This window comes from Bufo bufo, chromosome 9 (assembly GCF_905171765.1).
Source record: "Bufo bufo chromosome 9, aBufBuf1.1, whole genome shotgun sequence".
Lineage (NCBI taxonomy): Eukaryota > Metazoa > Chordata > Amphibia > Anura > Bufonidae > Bufo > Bufo bufo.
The window spans coordinates 180,161,405-180,181,785 of NC_053397.1; the positions used below are offsets into that span (position 1 = coordinate 180,161,405).

The 20,381-nt window shown below is 43.7% G+C and overlaps 1 protein-coding gene across 1 annotated transcript in view; it reads right to left on the reverse strand.

Annotated features, from left to right (window-relative positions):
• The window catches only part of SLC6A11 (solute carrier family 6 member 11), a 254,723-nt gene that overhangs the window by 49,670 nt on the left and 184,672 nt on the right, over positions 1 to 20,381 (reverse strand). The window contains exon 6 of the mRNA XM_040406984.1: positions 16,558 to 16,692. Within this exon, the coding sequence (XP_040262918.1) occupies positions 16,558 to 16,692 (135 nt within the window). The remainder of the gene's footprint in view (positions 1 to 16,557; positions 16,693 to 20,381) is intronic.

Below are 20,381 nucleotides of genomic sequence, written 5' to 3' on the forward strand. Positions count from 1 at the left end.
AACGAGTATTGCCACTCCTAAAAAAACTCTTTAGGTGTGAACGTTATTCAAATATGCTAGAATCGCTTGGATTTGAAATTAAAGGGCTTGTCCAGCCGTTAATATGGATGACCTATTGTCAGGATAGGTCATCAATATCAGATTGGCGGGGTCCACCCCCGCCGATCAGCTGCCACTTCCTGGTCTTTAAACTATGCCTTGTCTCCTGTGGAGCGCTGGCTTAGTATAACTACAAGTACTTGCTCCATTCATACTGCAATTTATGAGATTTTTCCTTTGACAGAAGGTCCTCCCTCATTCTGACATTGATCATATCCTGGGTTTTTTTCCATCTTTGTTTTACATTAATTTTTTTTATTTTTGGAAAGCCCCTTCTGTTGAACAATTCCTTTTTTATCACAAAAGCTCACCAACAGGAATGTTTTAACACGTGATGTGGATGAAATGATCTGAAATGCAGGATCGCATTACCTGAAGTAGGTTTGCAATTACTGTAAGTCTGAATGGTTACTTGATGTACATCTATTGACAATGTAAGATCCAGAAAAGAAATAGCATATTTATGAAATTGCTAAGTACAAAACAAACCAAAAGGAATGTTATTTAGATACTAAATATATCCCGCTATGGCCACCACATCGCCCACCTATGTGACCAGCACGTCATTGATGTAGCGACCATACCGGGACAAACAATCAAAAAAAAGGATTGCAATCAGTGAGGATATAGCACTCCTCAAACCAAGCAACAAATAAAACTGGATAGTGAAGGAGAGAATTCCCCCCACTTTGCTGTTTATAAACAATGTTGTCATAAAATAATTGTGGGACAAAAGATAATCAATTTCAATCAAAAGGAATTGAATGAGGTCATCAGCATACCCTGAACATTTACGTAAATGAAAAGAAACTAACATGATTGCATGTTTGTGAGGGATGCATGTGTATAAATTTAGTGTCTGCTGTAAGCCAACATGCATCCATACTCCACTTTATGTTTTGTACCAAACCTAAAACATGTTTGGTATTTCTCAAGATACCCCACAGTTCTCACTACCAAAGGCTGCAGATAGTTGTCCACCCTACACTACTATAGGCACCCAAATTCTGACTCTCAGATGATGAAACATGATTCTTTTGTTTTCCGATCTTCTGTTTCCATACATTGTATTAGGAGGCTTATATATGAAAAGTCACAAGTTTGGTACACAGAGTATTAAACAGTAGCAAAATTGTGTCTTTTGGGGAATTAACAGACAGAGATACAATTAAACGTCCCTCCCCTTCTACGAACACACTGCACACTGGTACTCATAATTTACAATGGTATATTGACACAGTACAATGCATTGAATCTAACAGATATATTAATTGAACACTATAATCTGTTGAATTTAACTGCTTTATTAAGGTAATAATATAATGCATTAGATTTAAATGCTTATTTATGCAACAGTATAATTAATTTAATGGGTATATTAAAGCAACTGTATATTTATTACATTTAAATGCTTTATTTATGCAACTTTATGATACGTTGAATTTAACGAGTATATTAATACAACAGTATAATGTGTGAAAGTTTAAATATTTATTTATGCACTAGTATATGTATCAGTGATGAGTATCAGAGTTTGCTTGAGGCTCTGAGCCATCACTGGGATAATATAGCTTCCCCGATCTGAGCCGGGGAACCCTGTTTCTGCTCAGATGCCATGGTCACATTTGACCATAGCATCTGAGGGGTTAAATGTATATGATTAGCCTTATGAGCGAATGGGCGCCGACTTCCATTGTACATGCATGGCGGATGTCACCAAGGGGTTCAGTACAATGTGTTGAATGTTGCTGGTATATTAATGCAGTATAATGCATTAAATGTAACTAGTATTTTATTGCATTGATTCTAGTGGATATATTGATGCAATAGTATAATGCATAAAATGTATCTAGAATTTTAACAATGAGTTAAATTTAACTGATATATTAACACACCTTTATAACGCTTTGAACAGATATATTAACACAGTAGTGCAATGTTTTCAATTAAATTAGTATATTAGCGGAGTAGTACAAAGCTTTTAACTGAACAATTTGTAACAGTATCAAAATTGCTGCTGGTTTTTACAAACAAAAAAGGTGTAATTGTGCAGTGTAGCCAGCAAAATGTATGGGATTGCCTATAAAAGACTTAAAGGGGTTGTCCCACTTCATTAAATACGGTTACATTAAATCATTGCCCCCCACTGAACATTTCTTCCAATACATGTAATTAAAAAAAACTTAGCATTCAGCCTAAAAACGCTCCTTTCTCTCTCCTTTGTTTGTGCTGGTATCCCATGGATACGGCCACATCTCGCCGGCCGCATCCATGCCGCACCTGCGCACTGGTAACTATTGCGATCCTACAGCCGGCCTCTCCCTCACACTGTGAGCGCGCACGTCCCATAGTTTTGCGCGGGCGCCCAATCATAGCAATGTATTACTGTTTTCTGGCAGCAGGAGGGAGCGCACAGCGTCATAGCAACCGAGGACGCCGTGCGCTCCCTCCTGCCGCCGGAATACAGTGATATACTGCTATGATCTATAAGAGAGTATCACTGTATTCCGGCAGCAGGAGGGAGCGCACGGCGTCATAGCAACCGAGGACGCCGTGCGCTCCCTCCTGCCACCGGAATACAGTGATATACTGCTATGATCTATATGCTTTTTATCCGGGGCCAGGGTCCCGAATCAAACTACCACTGCCCCGAACCTCGCAACAAAGTCAGCAGGAGCCCCAGCATCTTCTCCTATACCTTGCCATGCGACATTCGCAGCTCCAGCCGCCGCATCTGCAGAGGCAACGGGACGGGCTGTGACGTCATGCTGAGCGTCCAATCAGCTGGCGGCCATGTCCTTCTACTCCAGTCCTGTGGTAGTTCTTACCTCATAACCATGAGTGCTGTCGGCGAGCCGCCTGGGAGCTTCAGCAAGAGGCTGCTGGTGACCGGCGGGGCGGGCTTCATGTAAGTGACTTGGCCCGCCGCCAGTGCTAGTAATCTTCTGATGACAGCCTGTGGGTGCAGTGTAGGGACATTACTGGGGGCAGTTTGGAAAGTTACTATGGGCACTATAGGGACATTACTGGGGGCATGAACATTACCGGGGGCAGTTGGGGGTCATTACTGTGGGCGTTATATAGAGACATTACTGCAGCCGGAATACAGTGATATACTGCTATGATCTATAAGAGAGTATCACTGTATTCCAGCGGCAGGAGGGAGCGCACGGCGTCATAGCAACAGAGGACGCCGTGCTCTCTGGTGCCCAGAAGGAGTCCAGGCGGCAATCCACAGATGCCCCCCACCCCATAAGTGCCATCCACAGATCCCCCCACCCCATAAGTGCCATCCACAGATCCCCCCACCCCATAAGTGCCATCCACAGATCCCCCCACCCCATAAGTGCCATCCACAGATCCCACCCACCCCATAAGTGCCATCCACAGATGCCCCCCCCCCCATAAGTGCCATCCACAGATGCCCCCCCCCCCCATAAGCTGGGTAATAGGTTAGTGATAATATCAGACACCGGGAAAGCTGGGTAATAAGTCTATAAGACTTATTACCCAGCTTTCCCGGTATCAGATATTATCAGATACTTATTACCCAGCTTTCCCGGTGAACAATATTATTACAGACTTATTACCCAGCTTTCCCGGTGTCAGATATTATCGCTGACTTATTACCCAGCTTTCCCGGTATCAGATATTATCACTGACTTATTACCCAGCTTTTCCGGTGTCAGATATTATCACTGACTTATTACCCAGCTTTCCCGGTGTCAGATATTATCACTGACTTATTACCCAGCTTTCCCGGTGTACAATATTATTGTACACCGGGAAAGCTGGGTAACAAGTCTGTAATAATATTGTTCACCGGGAAAGCTGGGTAATAAGTCAGTGATAATATCTGATACCGGGAAAGCTGGGTAATAAGTCAGCGATAATATCAGACACCGGGAAAGCTGGGTAATAAGTCAGTGAATATATCTATCTATATCTAGCACAGATCATATGGCTACTAGCTAACATGCATTTGGGCTGTAGTGATTTATTGTTTTTGCTGCACAGAATGGGTTTGTAACACAGGTTTTATGTGTAACAGTGTATTAGAATGCAGGACAGCCACAAGTTACTACATTAGTTCACTATCATTGGTCAGTGGTCACTGAGTGATTCCCCAGCAGGGGGATGGGCTTTACATACTCTGCAGGCTCCAGAAGGATGACTCATCCACATGAACGAGCATGCAAGGACTGAACTCTCAGGGTGAGTCATGAGGAGGCGTGGCCAGCCTTCACTCAACTGCCTGAGCCAAACCAGGAAGTTATCAGGACATTTACTGTTCGTAAGACTGAAAAAGCAAAGTGGGACAACCCCTTTAAGTACTGTAGAGGCTTCAGGTTTTTACAAGTAAAAAAGGATTATTGGCTACTAAAAAATTATGTTTCAGTAGAAACTGCAGATATTAGGCTACTGCAGGGTGAAGCTTTCCACTTGTCCTCATTATAAAACACACACAGATCTCGGAGTAACCCTATACGTCCCCTGTCTAATAAAACCCAGATTTTTCTACCTATTACATTTATTTTTTAAATTTACCTAACTAAATATGCCCCTATACTGTCCCTTTAACACTCTAGGATTGCTGGCTTCTGACTGTAATTGCTTTTTGCCAGACACATTCAACACACATCCTCTCACATTATTCTGAACGCAGCTTGTAGTGTTTGTGATTTACAAATAGCACAGAGCCAAATAACTTGCTAAAATCCTGCCCCTTGATTGTATTTCAGCCTCTGAGCAAAAAAAGGCCAACCCCCCCTCTCTCACAAGTTGTGTGAGACTTTAAAGGGCTTCTGTCACCCCACTAAAGTGATTTTTTTTTTTGGGCTAGTTAAATTAGTTATATAGCGATATATGAAAATATAATTGTGTTCCTTACTTTGATCCAGCAGTTTATTAAAAAAACGAAGTTTTATCATATGCAAATTCGGTCTCTACCAGCAAGTAGGGCGTCTACTTGCTGGTAGCTGCTGCAGAAATCCGCCCCCTCCTCTTGTTGATTGACAGGGCCAGCCGGGATCTCCTCCTCCGGCCGGCCCTGTCGGCGTTTCAAAAATCGCGCGCCTGTGTTGAATCGGCGCAGGCGCTCTGAGATGAGGAGGCTCGCCTCCTCAGAACTCCCTCAGTGCGCCTGCGCCGATGACGTCTTCTATTTCGGTGATGTCATCGGCGCAGGCGCACTGAGGGAGTTCTGAGGAGACGAGCCTCCTCATCTCAGAGCGCCTGCGCCGATTCAACACAGGCGCGCGATTTTTGAAATGCCGATAGGGCTGGCCGGAGGAGGAGATCCCGGCTGGCTCTGTCAATCAACAAGAGGAGGGGGCGGATTTCTGCAGCAGCTACCAGCAAGTAGATGCCCTACTTGCTGGTAGAGACCGAATTTGCATATGATAAAACTTTGTTTTTTGAATAAACTGCTGGATCAAAGTAAGTAACACAATTATATTTTCATATATCGCTATATAACTAATTTAACTAGCCCCAAAAAAAAAAATCACTTTAGTGGGGTGACAGAAGCCCTTTAACCCCTTAAGGACCTAGGACGTACCGGTACGCCCTATTTCCCGAGTCCTTAAGGACCTAGGACGTACCGGTACGCCCTATTTCCCGAGTCCTTAAGGACCGAGGACGTACCGGTACGTCCTGACTTAAAATCGGAACTCCGGCGCCGCAGGGGTTAATCGGAACGGGATTTCGGCTGAAATCATTCAGCCGGCATCCCGTAACAATGCAGGGGGGGGTCATTTGACCCCCCCGTATCGGCGATCGCAGAAAACCGCAGGTCAATTCAGACCTGCGGTTTTCTGCGTTTCCGGTCCATTCGGGTGTCCTGTGACCCGATGAACCGGAAAAAGACTGCGATCGGTGGCGTAATTATACACCACCTATCGCAGTCCGAGGATTTGGAGAGGCGGTGCTGGCCCTGGTGCTGAATGCCGCTGTCCAGGGTGCTGATTGGTGCAGGGGAGAGAGGCGCGAGATTCAAACTTCCTGCGCTCCTCTCTCCCCTCCTCTTCCTGTCCAGCACCCTGACCGTGCAGCACCGTCCAGAACGAGCTCCTGTGTCCCCCTAATCGGCATCCATCACCCTCCTGCACCCATCGCCACCCAGGTAGGTTAGGGTCAGTGAGGGAGAGGCACCGTTAGGCAGGGAAAGAAGGGAAAAGTAAGTTAGAAAAAAAAAAAAAAAAGTACTTTTATTCCAAACTTCCAAACTTCCATCTAACCCTAACCCAGACCCCTCCTGCCACTTGCCCCCCCACCCACCCCCCACCAGCCACTTCCCCCCCCCCCCCACCTGCCTCCCCCCCCCCACCTACCCCCCACCAGCACCCCCCACCCCCCACTCACCACCACTTTTTTTTTTCTGCATGCGCTGACTGGCCGGCACTTTTTAGCGTCCGTCCACTGTTAGCGCATCGCCCGCCCCACCACCCCACCGACCGCTGATCAGCGTTGTACCGCTGATCAGCAAGTTTTAACTTTTTTTTTTTCTAACACTTGCCCATTTTTTTGCCTGGACTTTTTAGTACGCGAACACCCGTTGCCCCCACACACACGCACATATAATAAAGTTTGCCACACACGCACACCTACACGCACACACACCCATGGCCCACCGGATGTTCTCGGCCGAGGAGGCATACGCCCAGATTGCCTCCGACTCTGAGAGCCCCAGTGAGGATGAGGATGACCCCACATTCCTTTTGTCATCCGCATCCTCCTCATCATCATCTGATGACGATGAGCCACCAAGGCGGCGGAGACGCCGCCAGGCGGAGCCAGGGGCCCCACATGCTAGGGATCCTGTGGCCCACCCTAGTACGAGCCGCCCTGGGGTTCGTACTGGTTTCCCGGCCCACCAAATAAGTCCACCGGAGCCCCCTGCCGATGAACTTAGCTGGTGTCCCCCAGTGGACTTTGAGCCTGAGATTCCGGATTTTGCTGGCAATCCTGGAATCCAGATTCCCACAGTGGGGTTTACTGAAATAGACTATTTTAGTTTTTTTTTCAGTAACTCACTGGTGAATTTGATGGTGGAGCAGACGAATCTGTACGCCCAACAGTTCGTCGCTCAAAACCCAGGCTCAGTTTTGGCTAGACCCGGTGGCTGGACGCCGGTCAGTGCAGCCGAAATGAGGACATTTTGGGGCCTCGTGCTGCATATGGGTCTAGTCCAAAAACCCAGTGTCAGGCAATACTGGAGTGGGGACATACTCTACCAGACCCCACTGTACAGTATGGTCATGATACGTCACCGGTTTGAGGCCATCCGGAAATGTCTGCATTATTCCGATAATGCAGCATGTCCCCCCCGAAGTGATCCTGCCTATGACCGGCTGTATAAGATACGGCCGGTCATCGATCACTTTGGGGCCACATTTCAGCAGGCCTACGTACCTGGAAGGGAGGTCGCGGTTGATGAGTCTCTCGTTGCGTTCAAGGGGAGACTCAGTTTCCGCCAATACATTCCCACAAAGCGGGCGAGGTATGGCGTGAAGCTATACAAAATTTGTGAGAGTGCCTCAGGGTACACTTACAAATTTCGTGTGTACGAGGGGCGAGATTCCCGTATTGAACCCCCAGAATGTCCCCCCACTCTGGGTGTTAGCGGGAAACTCGTGTGGGACCTTATGTACCCACTGCTGGATAATGGTTACCACTTGTACGTGGATAACTTTTATACCAGCATTCCCTTGTTCAGGTCCCTTGCCGCCAGATCCACGTTCGCTTGTGGGACCGTGCGGAAAAATCAACGCGGCCTCCCTGCCTACCCCCTCCAGGTACCTATCCCCAGGGGTGAGACCCGTGCCCTTACCAGTGGAAACCTGTTGCTGGTCAGGTATAAGGACAAGAGGGATGTCCTTATGCTGTCCACAATCCACGGTAACGGCACCACCCCTGTCCCTGTGCGAGGTACCGCGGCAACGGTCCTCAAGCCCGATTGTATCGTCGACTACAATCGGTATATGGGAGGAGTTGATCTCTCTGATCAAGTCCTCACGCCATATAACGCCATGCGCAAAACCCGGGCATGGTACAAAAAAGTTGCGGTCTACTTGGTACAGGTTGCCATGTACAACTCTTTTGTACTATCCCGAAGCGCTGGCAGCACAGGGACATTCCTCCAGTTCTATGAGGCAGTCCTCAAAGACCTGATCTTTTCGGACCGGGAAAGAGCAGGCCGGAGTACCTCGGGAATTGGAGGCGCCCGGATCGTCCCTGGCCAACACTTTCCAGGTGTGGTCCCCCATACTGGAAAGAAGGGACGAACCCAAAAAAAGTGCAGAGTGTGTCACAAGAGGGGGATACGGAAGGACACCACTACTCAATGTGACACTTGCCCCGATCATCCGGGCCTCTGCATTATCAATTGCTTCAGGGAGTATCACACTTCCATGGAGTACTAAATTTTTATAATCCTCAACAGTCCACTAGAGAACATAAAACACTATGGCTCTCAGACTTTGGAGACACGGAAACAATTTTTCTTTCCCCAAAAAATATTAGTTTTAGAGCAGGCATCCTCAAACTGCGGCCCTCCAGATGTTGTAAAACTATAACTCCCAGCATGCCCAGACAACCTACAGCCATCAGCAGGGCATGGTGGGAATTGTAGTTTTACAATATCTGGAGGGCCGCAGTTTTAGGATGCCTGCTTAGTGTCTCCAAAGTCTGAGAGCCATACATATTGGGCCTCGTCGCGTGCGTAAAAGTCGTCGCTATAAAAATAACTTTTGACCAAACGCCTCGGATGAACGGTGTTAAAAATATAAAATAAAAACTGTGCCAAAACACCAATTTTTGGGCAAAATTTCAATTTGAATCCATTTTGCCGGTAATAAAGCAAGGGTTAACAGCCAAACAAAACTAAATATTTATTGCCCCGATTCTGTAGTTTGCAGAAACACCCCATATGTGGTCGTAAATGGCTATATAGCCGCACGGCAGGGCATAGAACGAAGGGAACTCCATATGGTTTCTGGAAGGCAGATTTTGATGGACAGTTTTTTTTTTGACACCATGTCCCATTAGAAGCCCCCCCTGATGTAGCCTAGACTAGAAACTCCAAAAAAGTGACCCCATCTAAGAAACTACACCCCTCAAGGTATTCAAAAGTTACTTTACAAACTATGTTAACCCTTTAGGTGTTCCACAAAACCAAATAGTGAATGTAGAAACAATTTTAGAATTACATTTTTTTGTTACATTGCCTCAAAAAAGACTAATATAGAGCAACCAAAAATCAAATTTACCCCAAAAATAGTCCCAAAACAACAACCACCTTATCCCGTAGTTTCCTAGATGGGGTCACTTTTATGGAGTTTCTACTCTAGGGGTGCATCAGGGGGCTTGAAAGGGTACATGGTGTCAATAAACCAGTCCAGCAAAATCTGCCTTCCAAAAATGACGTTCCCCTTCTTCTATGTCCTGCCGTTTAGCCAAATAGTAGTTTACGACCACATATGGGGTGTTTTTGCAAACTACAGAATCAGGGCAACCCATTTTGAGTGTTGTTTGGCAGTTAACCCTTGTTTTACTCCTGGAAAAAAATTGATTATATTGGAAAATTTTCCAAAAAATAGAAATTTCAAAATTGTTTCTCCATCTGCCATTAACTCTTGTGGAACACCTAAAGGGTTAACAAAGTTTGTAAACCCAGTTTTGAATACCTTGAGGGGTGTACTTTCTTAGATGGAGTCACTTTTTTGAAATTTCTATTCTAGGGGTGCAACAGGGGGCTTCAAATGGGACATGGTATAAACAAAACCAGTCCTACCAAATCTGCCTTCCAAAACCCATATGGTGTTCCCCTCCTTCTATGTGCTACCGTTCGGCCAAACAGTAGTTTACGACCACATATGGGGTGTTTTTGCAAACTACAGAATCAGGGCAACCCATTTTGAGTGTTGTTTGGCAGTTAACCCTTGTTTTACTCCTGGAAAAAATTGATTATATTGGAAAATTTTCCAAAAAATAGAAATTTCAAAATTGTTTCTCCATCTGCCATTAACTCTTGTGGAACACCTAAAGGGTTAACAAAGTTTGTAAACCCAGTTTTGAATACCTTGAGGGGTGTACTTTCTTAGATGGAGTCACTTTTTTGAAATTTCTATTCTAGGGGTGCAACAGGGGGCTTCAAATGGGACATGGTATAAACAAAACCAGTCCTGCCAAATCTGCCTTCCAAAACCCATATGGTGTTCCCCTCCTTCTATGTGCTACCGTTCGGCCAAACAGTAGTTTACGACCACATATGGGGTGTTTTTGCAAACTACAGAATCAGGGCAACCCATTTTGAGTGTTGTTTGGCAGTTAACCCTTGTTTTACTCCTGGAAAAAATTGATTATATTGGAAAATTTTCCAAAAAATAGAAATTTCAAAATTGTTTCTCCATCTGCCATTAACTCTTGTGGAACACCTAAAGGGTTAACAAAGTTTGTAAACCCAGTTTTGAATACCTTGAGGGGTGTACTTTCTTAGATGGAGTCACTTTTTTGAAATTTCTATTCTAGGGGTGCAACAGGGGGCTTCAAATGGGACATGGTATAAACAAAACCAGTCCTGCCAAATCTGCCTTCCAAAACCCATATGGTGTTCCCCTCCTTCTATGTGCTACCGTTCGGCCAAACAGTAGTTTACGACCACATATGGGGTGTTTTTGCAAACTACAGAATCAGGGCAACCCATTTTGAGTGTTGTTTGGCAGTTAACCCTTGTTTTACTCCTGGAAAAAATTGATTATATTGGAAAATTTTCCAAAAAATAGAAATTTCAAAATTGTTTCTCCATCTGCCATTAACTCTTGTGGAACACCTAAAGGGTTAACAAAGTTTGTAAACCCAGTTTTGAATACCTTGAGGGGTGTACTTTCTTAGATGGAGTCACTTTTTTGAAATTTCTATTCTAGGGGTGCAACAGGGGGCTTCAAATGGGACATGGTATAAACAAAACCAGTCCTGCCAAATCTGCCTTCCAAAACCCATATGGTGTTCCCCTCCTTCTATGTGCTACCGTTCGGCCAAACAGTAGTTTACGACCACATATGGGGTGTTTTTGCAAACTACAGAATCAGGGCAACCCATTTTGAGTGTTGTTTGGCAGTTAACCCTTGTTTTACTCCTGGAAAAAATTGATTATATTGGAAAATTTTCCAAAAAATAGAAATTTCAAAATTGTTTCTCCATCTGCCATTAACTCTTGTGGAACACCTAAAGGGTTAACAAAGTTTGTAAACCCAGTTTTGAATACCTTGAGGGGTGTACTTTCTTAGATGGAGTCACTTTTTTGAAATTTCTATTCTAGGGGTGCAACAGGGGGCTTCAAATGGGACATGGTATAAACAAAACCAGTCCTGCCAAATCTGCCTTCCAAAACCCATATGGTGTTCCCCTCCTTCTATGTGCTACCGTTCGGCCAAACAGTAGTTTACGACCACATATGGGGTGTTTTTGCAAACTACAGAATCAGGGCAACCCATTTTGAGTGTTGTTTGGCAGTTAACCCTTGTTTTACTCCTGGAAAAAATTGATTATATTGGAAAATTTTCCAAAAAATAGAAATTTCAAAATTGTTTCTCCATCTGCCATTAACTCTTGTGGAACACCTAAAGGGTTAACAAAGTTTGTAAACCCAGTTTTGAATACCTTGAGGGGTGTACTTTCTTAGATGGAGTCACTTTTTTGAAATTTCTATTCTAGGGGTGCAACAGGGGGCTTCAAATGGGACATGGTATAAACAAAACCAGTCCTGCCAAATCTGCCTTCCAAAACCCATATGGTGTTCCCCTCCTTCTATGTGCTACCGTTCGGCCAAACAGTAGTTTACGACCACATATGGGGTGTTTTTGCAAACTACAGAATCAGGGCAACCCATTTTGAGTGTTGTTTGGCAGTTAACCCTTGTTTTACTCCTGGAAAAAATTGATTATATTGGAAAATTTTCCAAAAAATAGAAATTTCAAAATTGTTTCTCCATCTGCCATTAACTCTTGTGGAACACCTAAAGGGTTAACAAAGTTTGTAAACCCAGTTTTGAATACCTTGAGGGGTGTACTTTCTTAGATGGAGTCACTTTTTTGAAATTTCTATTCTAGGGGTGCAACAGGGGGCTTCAAATGGGACATGGTATAAACAAAACCAGTCCTGCCAAATCTGCCTTCCAAAACCCATATGGTGTTCCCCTCCTTCTATGTGCTACCGTTCGGCCAAACAGTAGTTTACGACCACATATGGGGTGTTTTTGCAAACTACAGAATCAGGGCAACCCATTTTGAGTGTTGTTTGGCAGTTAACCCTTGTTTTACTCCTGGAAAAAATTGATTATATTGGAAAATTTTCCAAAAAATAGAAATTTCAAAATTGTTTCTCCATCTGCCATTAACTCTTGTGGAACACCTAAAGGGTTAACAAAGTTTGAAAAAACAGTTTTGAATACCTTGAGGGGTGTAGTTTCTAGAATGGGGTCATTTTTGGGAGGTTTCTATTATCTAAGCCTCACAATATGACTTCAAACCTGAACTGGTCCATAAAAAGTGGGATTTTGAAGATTTCTGAAAATTTCAAAATTTGCTTCTAAACTTCTAAGCCTTGTAACATCCCCAAAAAATAAAATATCATTCCCAAAACAATTCAAGCATGAAGTAGACATATGGGGAATGTAAAGTCATCACAATTTTTGGGGGTATTACTATGTATTACAGAGGTAGAGAAACTGAAAATTTGAAATTTGCTAATTTTTCAAAATTTACGGTAAAAATTGTATTTTTTTATGCAAAAAAATTAACTTTTTTGACCCAATTTTAGCAGTGTCATGAAGTACAATATGTGACGAAAAAACAATCTCAGAACGGCCTGGGTAAGTCAAAGCGTTTTAAAGTTATGAGCACTTAAAGTGACACTGGTCAGATTTGCAAAAAATGGCCTGGTCCTTAAGGTGAAAATGAGCCTGGTCCTTAAGGTGAAAATGAGCCCGGTCCTTAAGGGGTTAACGTCATCCTCCCTGGTCCCTGCTCTGTTTCTTGCTAATTTTCACCATAAAATGGAGCTGGCATCATTTTGCACGATTCTTCTGAAGTGAATCGCCAAAACTTCAGATTCATTTGGCAGCAGAAACTTTCTGAAATTTGTTAAGAATCTGATCCATTCAGAATTCATTCTCACATCTCTACACCTTATCAAATCCCTGCTGCTTCCATTCTGATGATACTGTCAGCATTTGGAATTCCTTCTCCATTACTACATGTACCTGTGACTTCTGCACTAAGTCATTGGCTGCAGTTGTGACTTGCTGGTACCACTATTGCATATGGCCAGTAATTGGGTACAGGGTCACATGTACATGTCAAATGAAGCAAAATGTGCAGAGACAGGTGGGTGAGTCAGGAGGCATTGAATTAGTAAGGGAATTGTTAAGATTTTACAACCCAATTCCAAAAAAGTTGGGACGCTTTGTAAACTATAAATAAATGTAAATAAAAGCAGAATTCAATGATTTGCAAATCTGACAGATCCATATTTTATTCACAATGAGACATTACAAAAAATTAACTAATTTAGAACTTGATGACAGCAACACCAGCAAAGATGGGAAGAGATGCACCAATTTGCGAAAAACTGTGTCTAAACATTGTGGAACAATTTCAGAAAAATGTTCAACGAAAAATTGTGAAGACTTTCATCTCCTGTGCATAATATCATTAAAAGATTCAGAGAATCTGGAGAAATCACATTTAACATCTCATATATGTTCTATGCAGGGGTGTTGCTAGGGTCTCAAAAGATCCAGGACCCAAGCCACAATGAATATGGCCAGTTCTCTGTCCCCCCCCCCCCCACACACACACACCGCATTTTGCTGTACTTGCTATACAGCAGCACATACCTGTCACATCCAGTGCCTCCAGGTGACGTCTCCTCTGATGTAGATCTTCTCTGTAATCATCTTCTCCATTTGGTCTGTATAACTTCTCTCAGCCGCCTCGTCTCTGCAGAGTGTGACACACAGACATCTTAGCTTCCTCACATTTCTATCATCATCCCCCAACCTGGAGTGCTATCAGTGTTATCCCGCTGCTCTCTGTGCTCCCCAATACCCCCAAATACTATCCTGAAGAAAAAAATTGTACCCCCATAGTAATAGTGCTCCTCATAGTCCCACCAATAGTAATTCCCTTCTAGAATGCGCCCATTAGTAATACTGCCCCCTACAGTGCTCCAACCGTGATAATGCTTCTCCCAGTGTTAATAAAGCTCTCTACAGACCCCTCAGTGGTAATACGGCCCGCCATAGTGCTCTTAATATAAATAAGGCTGATCTATAAGTCCTTCCTAAAGAGCCCCCTGTAGTAATAAGACCGTCTATAATGTCCCCTGTAGTTATATTCCTCCCTCCAACATACAGTCCCATGTAAATAACATCACACCCCTCCCTTCAACCCCTCCAACATATTGTCCCATGTAAATAACACAATTTCCCTCCCTCCACCATAGAGTCCCATGTAAATAACATCACACTATATCTCCAGCCCCCTCCAATATACATTCCCATGTAAATAAAATTCCTCTCTATCTACAGCCCCCTCCAAAATACAATCCCATGTTAACAACATCATCCCACCCAGACACCTCCAAAATGAAATCCCATGTAAACACCACCCCTTCAACATTCAGTCCCATGTAAATAACATAATTCCCCCCACGAGCCACCTTCACCATTCAGTCCCATATAAATAACATCACTCCCTCCCTCAGACCCCTGTATCATTCAGTCCCATGTAAATAACATCACTCCCTCCCACAGCTGCCATCAACATACAGTCCCAATTCAATAACATAACTGCCTCCCCAGCCCCCTCCGATATACAGTCCCATGTAAATAATATCACTCCCTCCCACAGCCGCCTCCAACATACAGTCCCATATAAATAATATAATTCCCTCACACAGCCGCCTCCAAAATACAGTCCCATGTAAGTAACATCACCCTGCCCCAGCCCCCTCCAACATTCAGTCCAATGTAAGTAACATCACTCCCTCCCACAGCCTCCATCAACATACCGTCCCATGTAAATAACATCACTCCCTCCCCCAGCTCCCTCCAACATACAGTTCCATGTAAATAACATCACCCTGCCCCAGCCCCCTCCAAAATTCAGTCCCATGTAAGTAACATCACTCCCTCCCACAGCCGCCATCAACATTCAGTCCCATGTAAATAACATCACTCTATCCTACAGCCATCATCAACATACAGTCCCATGTAAATAACATGACCCCCTCCCCAGCCACCTCCAAAACACAGTTCCATGTAAATAACATCCCTCCCTTCAGCCCTAACGTACAGTCCCTGTTAAATAACCACAACTCCCAGCATTGTTCTGCCTCTCCCTTCACTTACCTCTCCTCATGTAGCAGACCTGACCACAGCTTCTTGCCCCAGGACTTTTCCTCTTCACTGCTGTACTCTCCTGCACTGGTCACATGATAGTGACATCATCGCAAGTCCTTCTCAACCACTGCCTGTTTTGCTGGTCACATGACCTGTGATGTCACCACAGGTCCTTCAGCTCTTCCAGTGCATAAGATTCAATTGTATTGCCTTCCTAGCTGGCAGGCAGGACATTCGGGGCCTGGGACAAAACATCAGGGGCCAGGCCCCGAATGTTTTAACCTAGCAAAGCCCCTGGTTCTATGATCTATTGTTAATAAAATATGGGTCTATGAGATTTGCAAATCATTACATTGTGTTTTTCTTTACATTTATTTACATTTTACACAGTGTGCCAACTTTTTTTGGAATTGGAGTTTTACTTTTTGTATTACTTTCAAGCATTCTAATAGTTGTTTCTGCTTTTTCTTCATTCAGTGGTGGACAACACCTTTATTAATTCTACTATGTACAACATGAAAGAGATAGGGAGGAAACACGTGATGGTGAAACTTCACAATCCATATTTATGCAATAGGAACACGGAAAATGTCACCTAGTCCATTATAAATATGACATTGTTCAATAAAATATTATTTTCAAAATCCTATTATCAGGAGAATACAAAATGTTAAGCTCAATTTTAAATATATGCATTATCTACATTTGCTTATATAGCACCAGCCTATTCCTTAGTGCTGTACCGATCTTGTTATTACTTACTGTACTTACATCAGGTCAAATAAAGCTAACAATCGCATTTCCCTATGTTAGGTATTCTGGGGCCAATTTCAACTCCAAGTCCTCCATATCTTATTTCCATGGGTTCCAGCGATGTGGATATTGTTAACCCTTCCAGATTTATCCAAGCTCAGGGAATTGAACTTGTAGTTTTTGTTATATTAGAAATTATATAATTATAAAGAAATTATAACAGTATTTATTTACAATAAAACATTTTCATTGTAGCAAAATTCACTAATAGATAATCCTTAGAAAAAAATCTTTTGTCTTACCTGTGGATCTGATAGTCTTGACAAATCGGGATACAGGTAAAATTTTATCCCTTGTGAGGCTCCAGGTAAAGTAACCCCACGGACCAGGAGAATCAGAAGCATAACATAGGGAAAGGTAGCCGTGACATAGACCACCTGCAGAAAGAAAACGTCATACAGTATTGCAATATATATAAAAATGTGAAATACTATTCTGTGATAAGAAACATAACATTTTATATGACACTTTTCATACACAGAAATTATATTTGTTCTACCAACAAGTGGACAGGAAAAGATAGCAATGAGTGAATCTGACCTCTTTCCAGATAATAATAGATCTTCTGACATACTGGAAAAATTGACAAGAGTGACATAAGATGCTTGTAATCACCACAGGAGCTCAATTTCTCCTTACATCTATCCCAGTTATCAGCCAGATCCTTATATTTAATGCTATACACTTTAAAGGTTTGGACCCTTTTTGGTTACTGTTGAGCAATGTATTTTTTAGATGATTATATGGCGCCTACTAATATATCCTTTGTTGAAATTATGTGCCATTATATATATTTCATAAGGTATACCCCTTGTTTGCCAATTCTTTTGGTGTGACCAGACAAATCACCTCCATGTGATGTCTCCTCTAGAGTTGAGCGAACCCGAACTGTAAAGTTCGGGTTCGTACCGAACTTTAGGTTTTTTGGCACCCAGACCCGAACATTTACGTAAAAGTTTGGGTTCGGGTTCGGTGTTCGGAGCTTTCTTGCCGCTTTTTGAAAGGCTGCACAGCAGCCAATCAACAAGCGTCATACTGCTTGCCCCAAAAGGCCATCACAGCCATGCCTACTATTGGCATGGCTGTGATTGGCCAACTGCAGCATGTGACCCAGCCTCTATTTTAAGCTGAAGTCACGTAGCGCCGCCCGTCACTCTGCTCGGATTAGTGTAGGGAGAGGCTGCAGCTGCAGTGAGGGAGAGATCAGGGAGAAATCTTATCAAGAACAGTTTTTTGTACTTAGCGATCTACAGCAAATGTGTTTTGTGGGTGCAATGCACAATTTTTTTAAGCCTGCCCTGAGCCAACTACTGCTGAAAACAAACTTTTTTTTCTTCAATTAGTCAATATCAATACATAATCGGCAGCCATTTTATGCAACGATAGTGCACCAGCACAGGCTATCTGCATGTCTGCAAGTCCAGAAATACAGCTTTTTGCTTACTGGGGTTAAAAAAATACATCTATTAAATATAGTGCACATCTGGGATTACACGTGCATAAGTGATTGTCACATTTAGGCCAGAAATACGGCTTTGGCATACTGTGGTGAAAAAAGCCTCTAATATACTGGACATCTAGGATTAGACAAGCATAAGTGACTGTCACATTTAGGCCAGAAATACGGCTTTTTGGTTACTGTGGTGAAAAAAGCCTCTAATATACTGCACATCTAGGATTAGACAAGCATAAATGACTGTCACATTTAGGCCAGAAATACGGCTTTGGCATACTGTGGTGAAAAAAGCCTCTAATATATTGCACATCTGGGATTACACATGCATAAGTGACTGTCACATTTAGGCCAGAAATACAGCTTTTTGGTTACTGGGGTGAAAAAAGCCTCTGATATACTGCACATCTGGGATTAGACAAGCATAAGTGACTGTCACATTTAGGCCAGAAATACAGCTTTTTGGTTAATGGGGTGAAAAAAGCCTCTGATATACTGCACATCTGGGATCACACGTACATAAGTGACTGTCACATTTAGGCCAGAAATACGGCTTTTTGGTTACTGGGGAGAAAAAACCCTCTAATATACTGCACATCTTGGATTTGAGAAGCATAAGTGACTGTCACATTTAGGCCAGAAATACGGCTTTGGCATACTGTGGTGAAAAAAGCCTCTAATATATTGCACATCTGGGATTACACGTGCATAAGTGACTGTCACATTTAGGCCATAAATACGGCTTTTTGGTTACTGGGGTGAAAAAAGCCTCTGATATACTGCACATCTAGGATTAGACAAGCATAAGTGACTGTCACATTTAGGCCAGAAATATGGCTTTTTGGTTACTGGGGTGAAAAAACCTCTAATATACTGCACATCTGGGATTAGACAAGCATAAGTGACTGTCACATTTAGGCCAGAAATACAGCTTTTTGGTTACTGGGGTGAAAAAACCCTTTAATATACTGCACATCTGGGATTACACATGCATAAGTGACTGTAACATTTAGGCCAGAAATACGGCTTTTTGATTACTAGGGTGAAAAAAGCCTCTAATATACTGCACATCTAGGATTAGACAAGCATAAGTGACTGTCACATTTTGGCCAGAAATACATCTTTTTGCTTACTGGAGTGAAAAAACCCTCTAATATACTGCACATCTGGGATTAGTCGTGCATAAGTGACTGTCACATTTAGGCCAGAAATACGGCTTTTTGGTTACTGGGGTGAAAAACCCCTCTGATATACTGCACATCTGGGATAAGACGTGCATAAACTGAGTGTCACATTTAGGCCACAAATACAGCGGTCATATAGAGTTTAACCGCCTCCGAACCGTCTAATACAGGATCGCGTTCCGGAGGCGGCTGACTCAGGCACAATGACGCATCTACGCGTCATCTCGCGAGAGGCGAGATTTCCTGTGGACGCGCGCACATAGGCGCGCGCGTTTACAGGAACTGCAGGTAATCGAGTGGATCTGCAGCCTGCCAGCGGCGATCATTCGCTGGCAGGCTGTAGATCCGATTTTTTTAACCCCTTAAAGGTATATTAGACTCTGTTTTGATAACAGTGTCTAATATACCTGCTACCTGGTCCTCTGGTGGTCCCTTTTGCTTGGCTCGACCACCAGAGGACACAGGCAGCTCTGTAAAGTAGCACCAACACCACTACACTACACCCCCCCCTGTTACTTAATAACCCCTTACTAACCCCTGATCACCCCATATAGACTCCCTGATCACCCCCCTGTCACTGATCACCCCCCTGTCATTGATCATCCCCCTGTAAGGCTTCATTCAGACGTCCGTATGTGTTTTGCGGATACCCGGATCCACGGATCCGCAAAACACATACGGACGTCTGAATGGAGCCTGACAGGGGGGTGATCAATGACAGGGGGGTGATCACCCCATATAGACTCCCTGATCACCCCCGGTCATTGATCACCCCACTGTAAGGCTCTATTCAGACGTCCGTATGTGTTTTGCGGATCCACGGATCCGCGGATCCGCAAAACACATACGGACGTCTGAATGGAGCCTTACAGGGGGGTGATCACCCCATATAGACTCTCTGATCACCCCCCTGTAAGGCTCCATTCAGACGTCAGTATGTGTTTTGCGGATCCGCGGGCCCATGGATCCGCGGATCCACGGTTCTGCAAAACACATACGGACATCTGAATGGAGCCTTACAGGGGAGTGATCACCCCATATAGACTCCCTGATCACCCCCCTGTAAGGCTCCATTCAGACGTCCGTATGTGTTTTACGGACACCGCGGATCCGAAAAACACGGACACCGGCAATATGCTTTCCGCATTTTGCGGATCCGCACATTGCCAGAACTTTATAGAAAATGCCTTTTCTTGTCCGCAATTGCGGACAAGAATAGGACATGTTCTATAGGCTCTACAAAAAACAGTGTTCGCCCGATCAGGCCTGATCTTGTGTGCACACTTGCGTTCAGTCCGCCCCACCGCAGTGCCAGAAATATTTTTTTTCTGATCACTGCAAAAACACCGTAAAATCGCTGCGGCGCTATAAAAAGATCACTTTTGAGGGGCATGGCGAGTTCATAGAAGATTTTTTTATCACAAGTTAG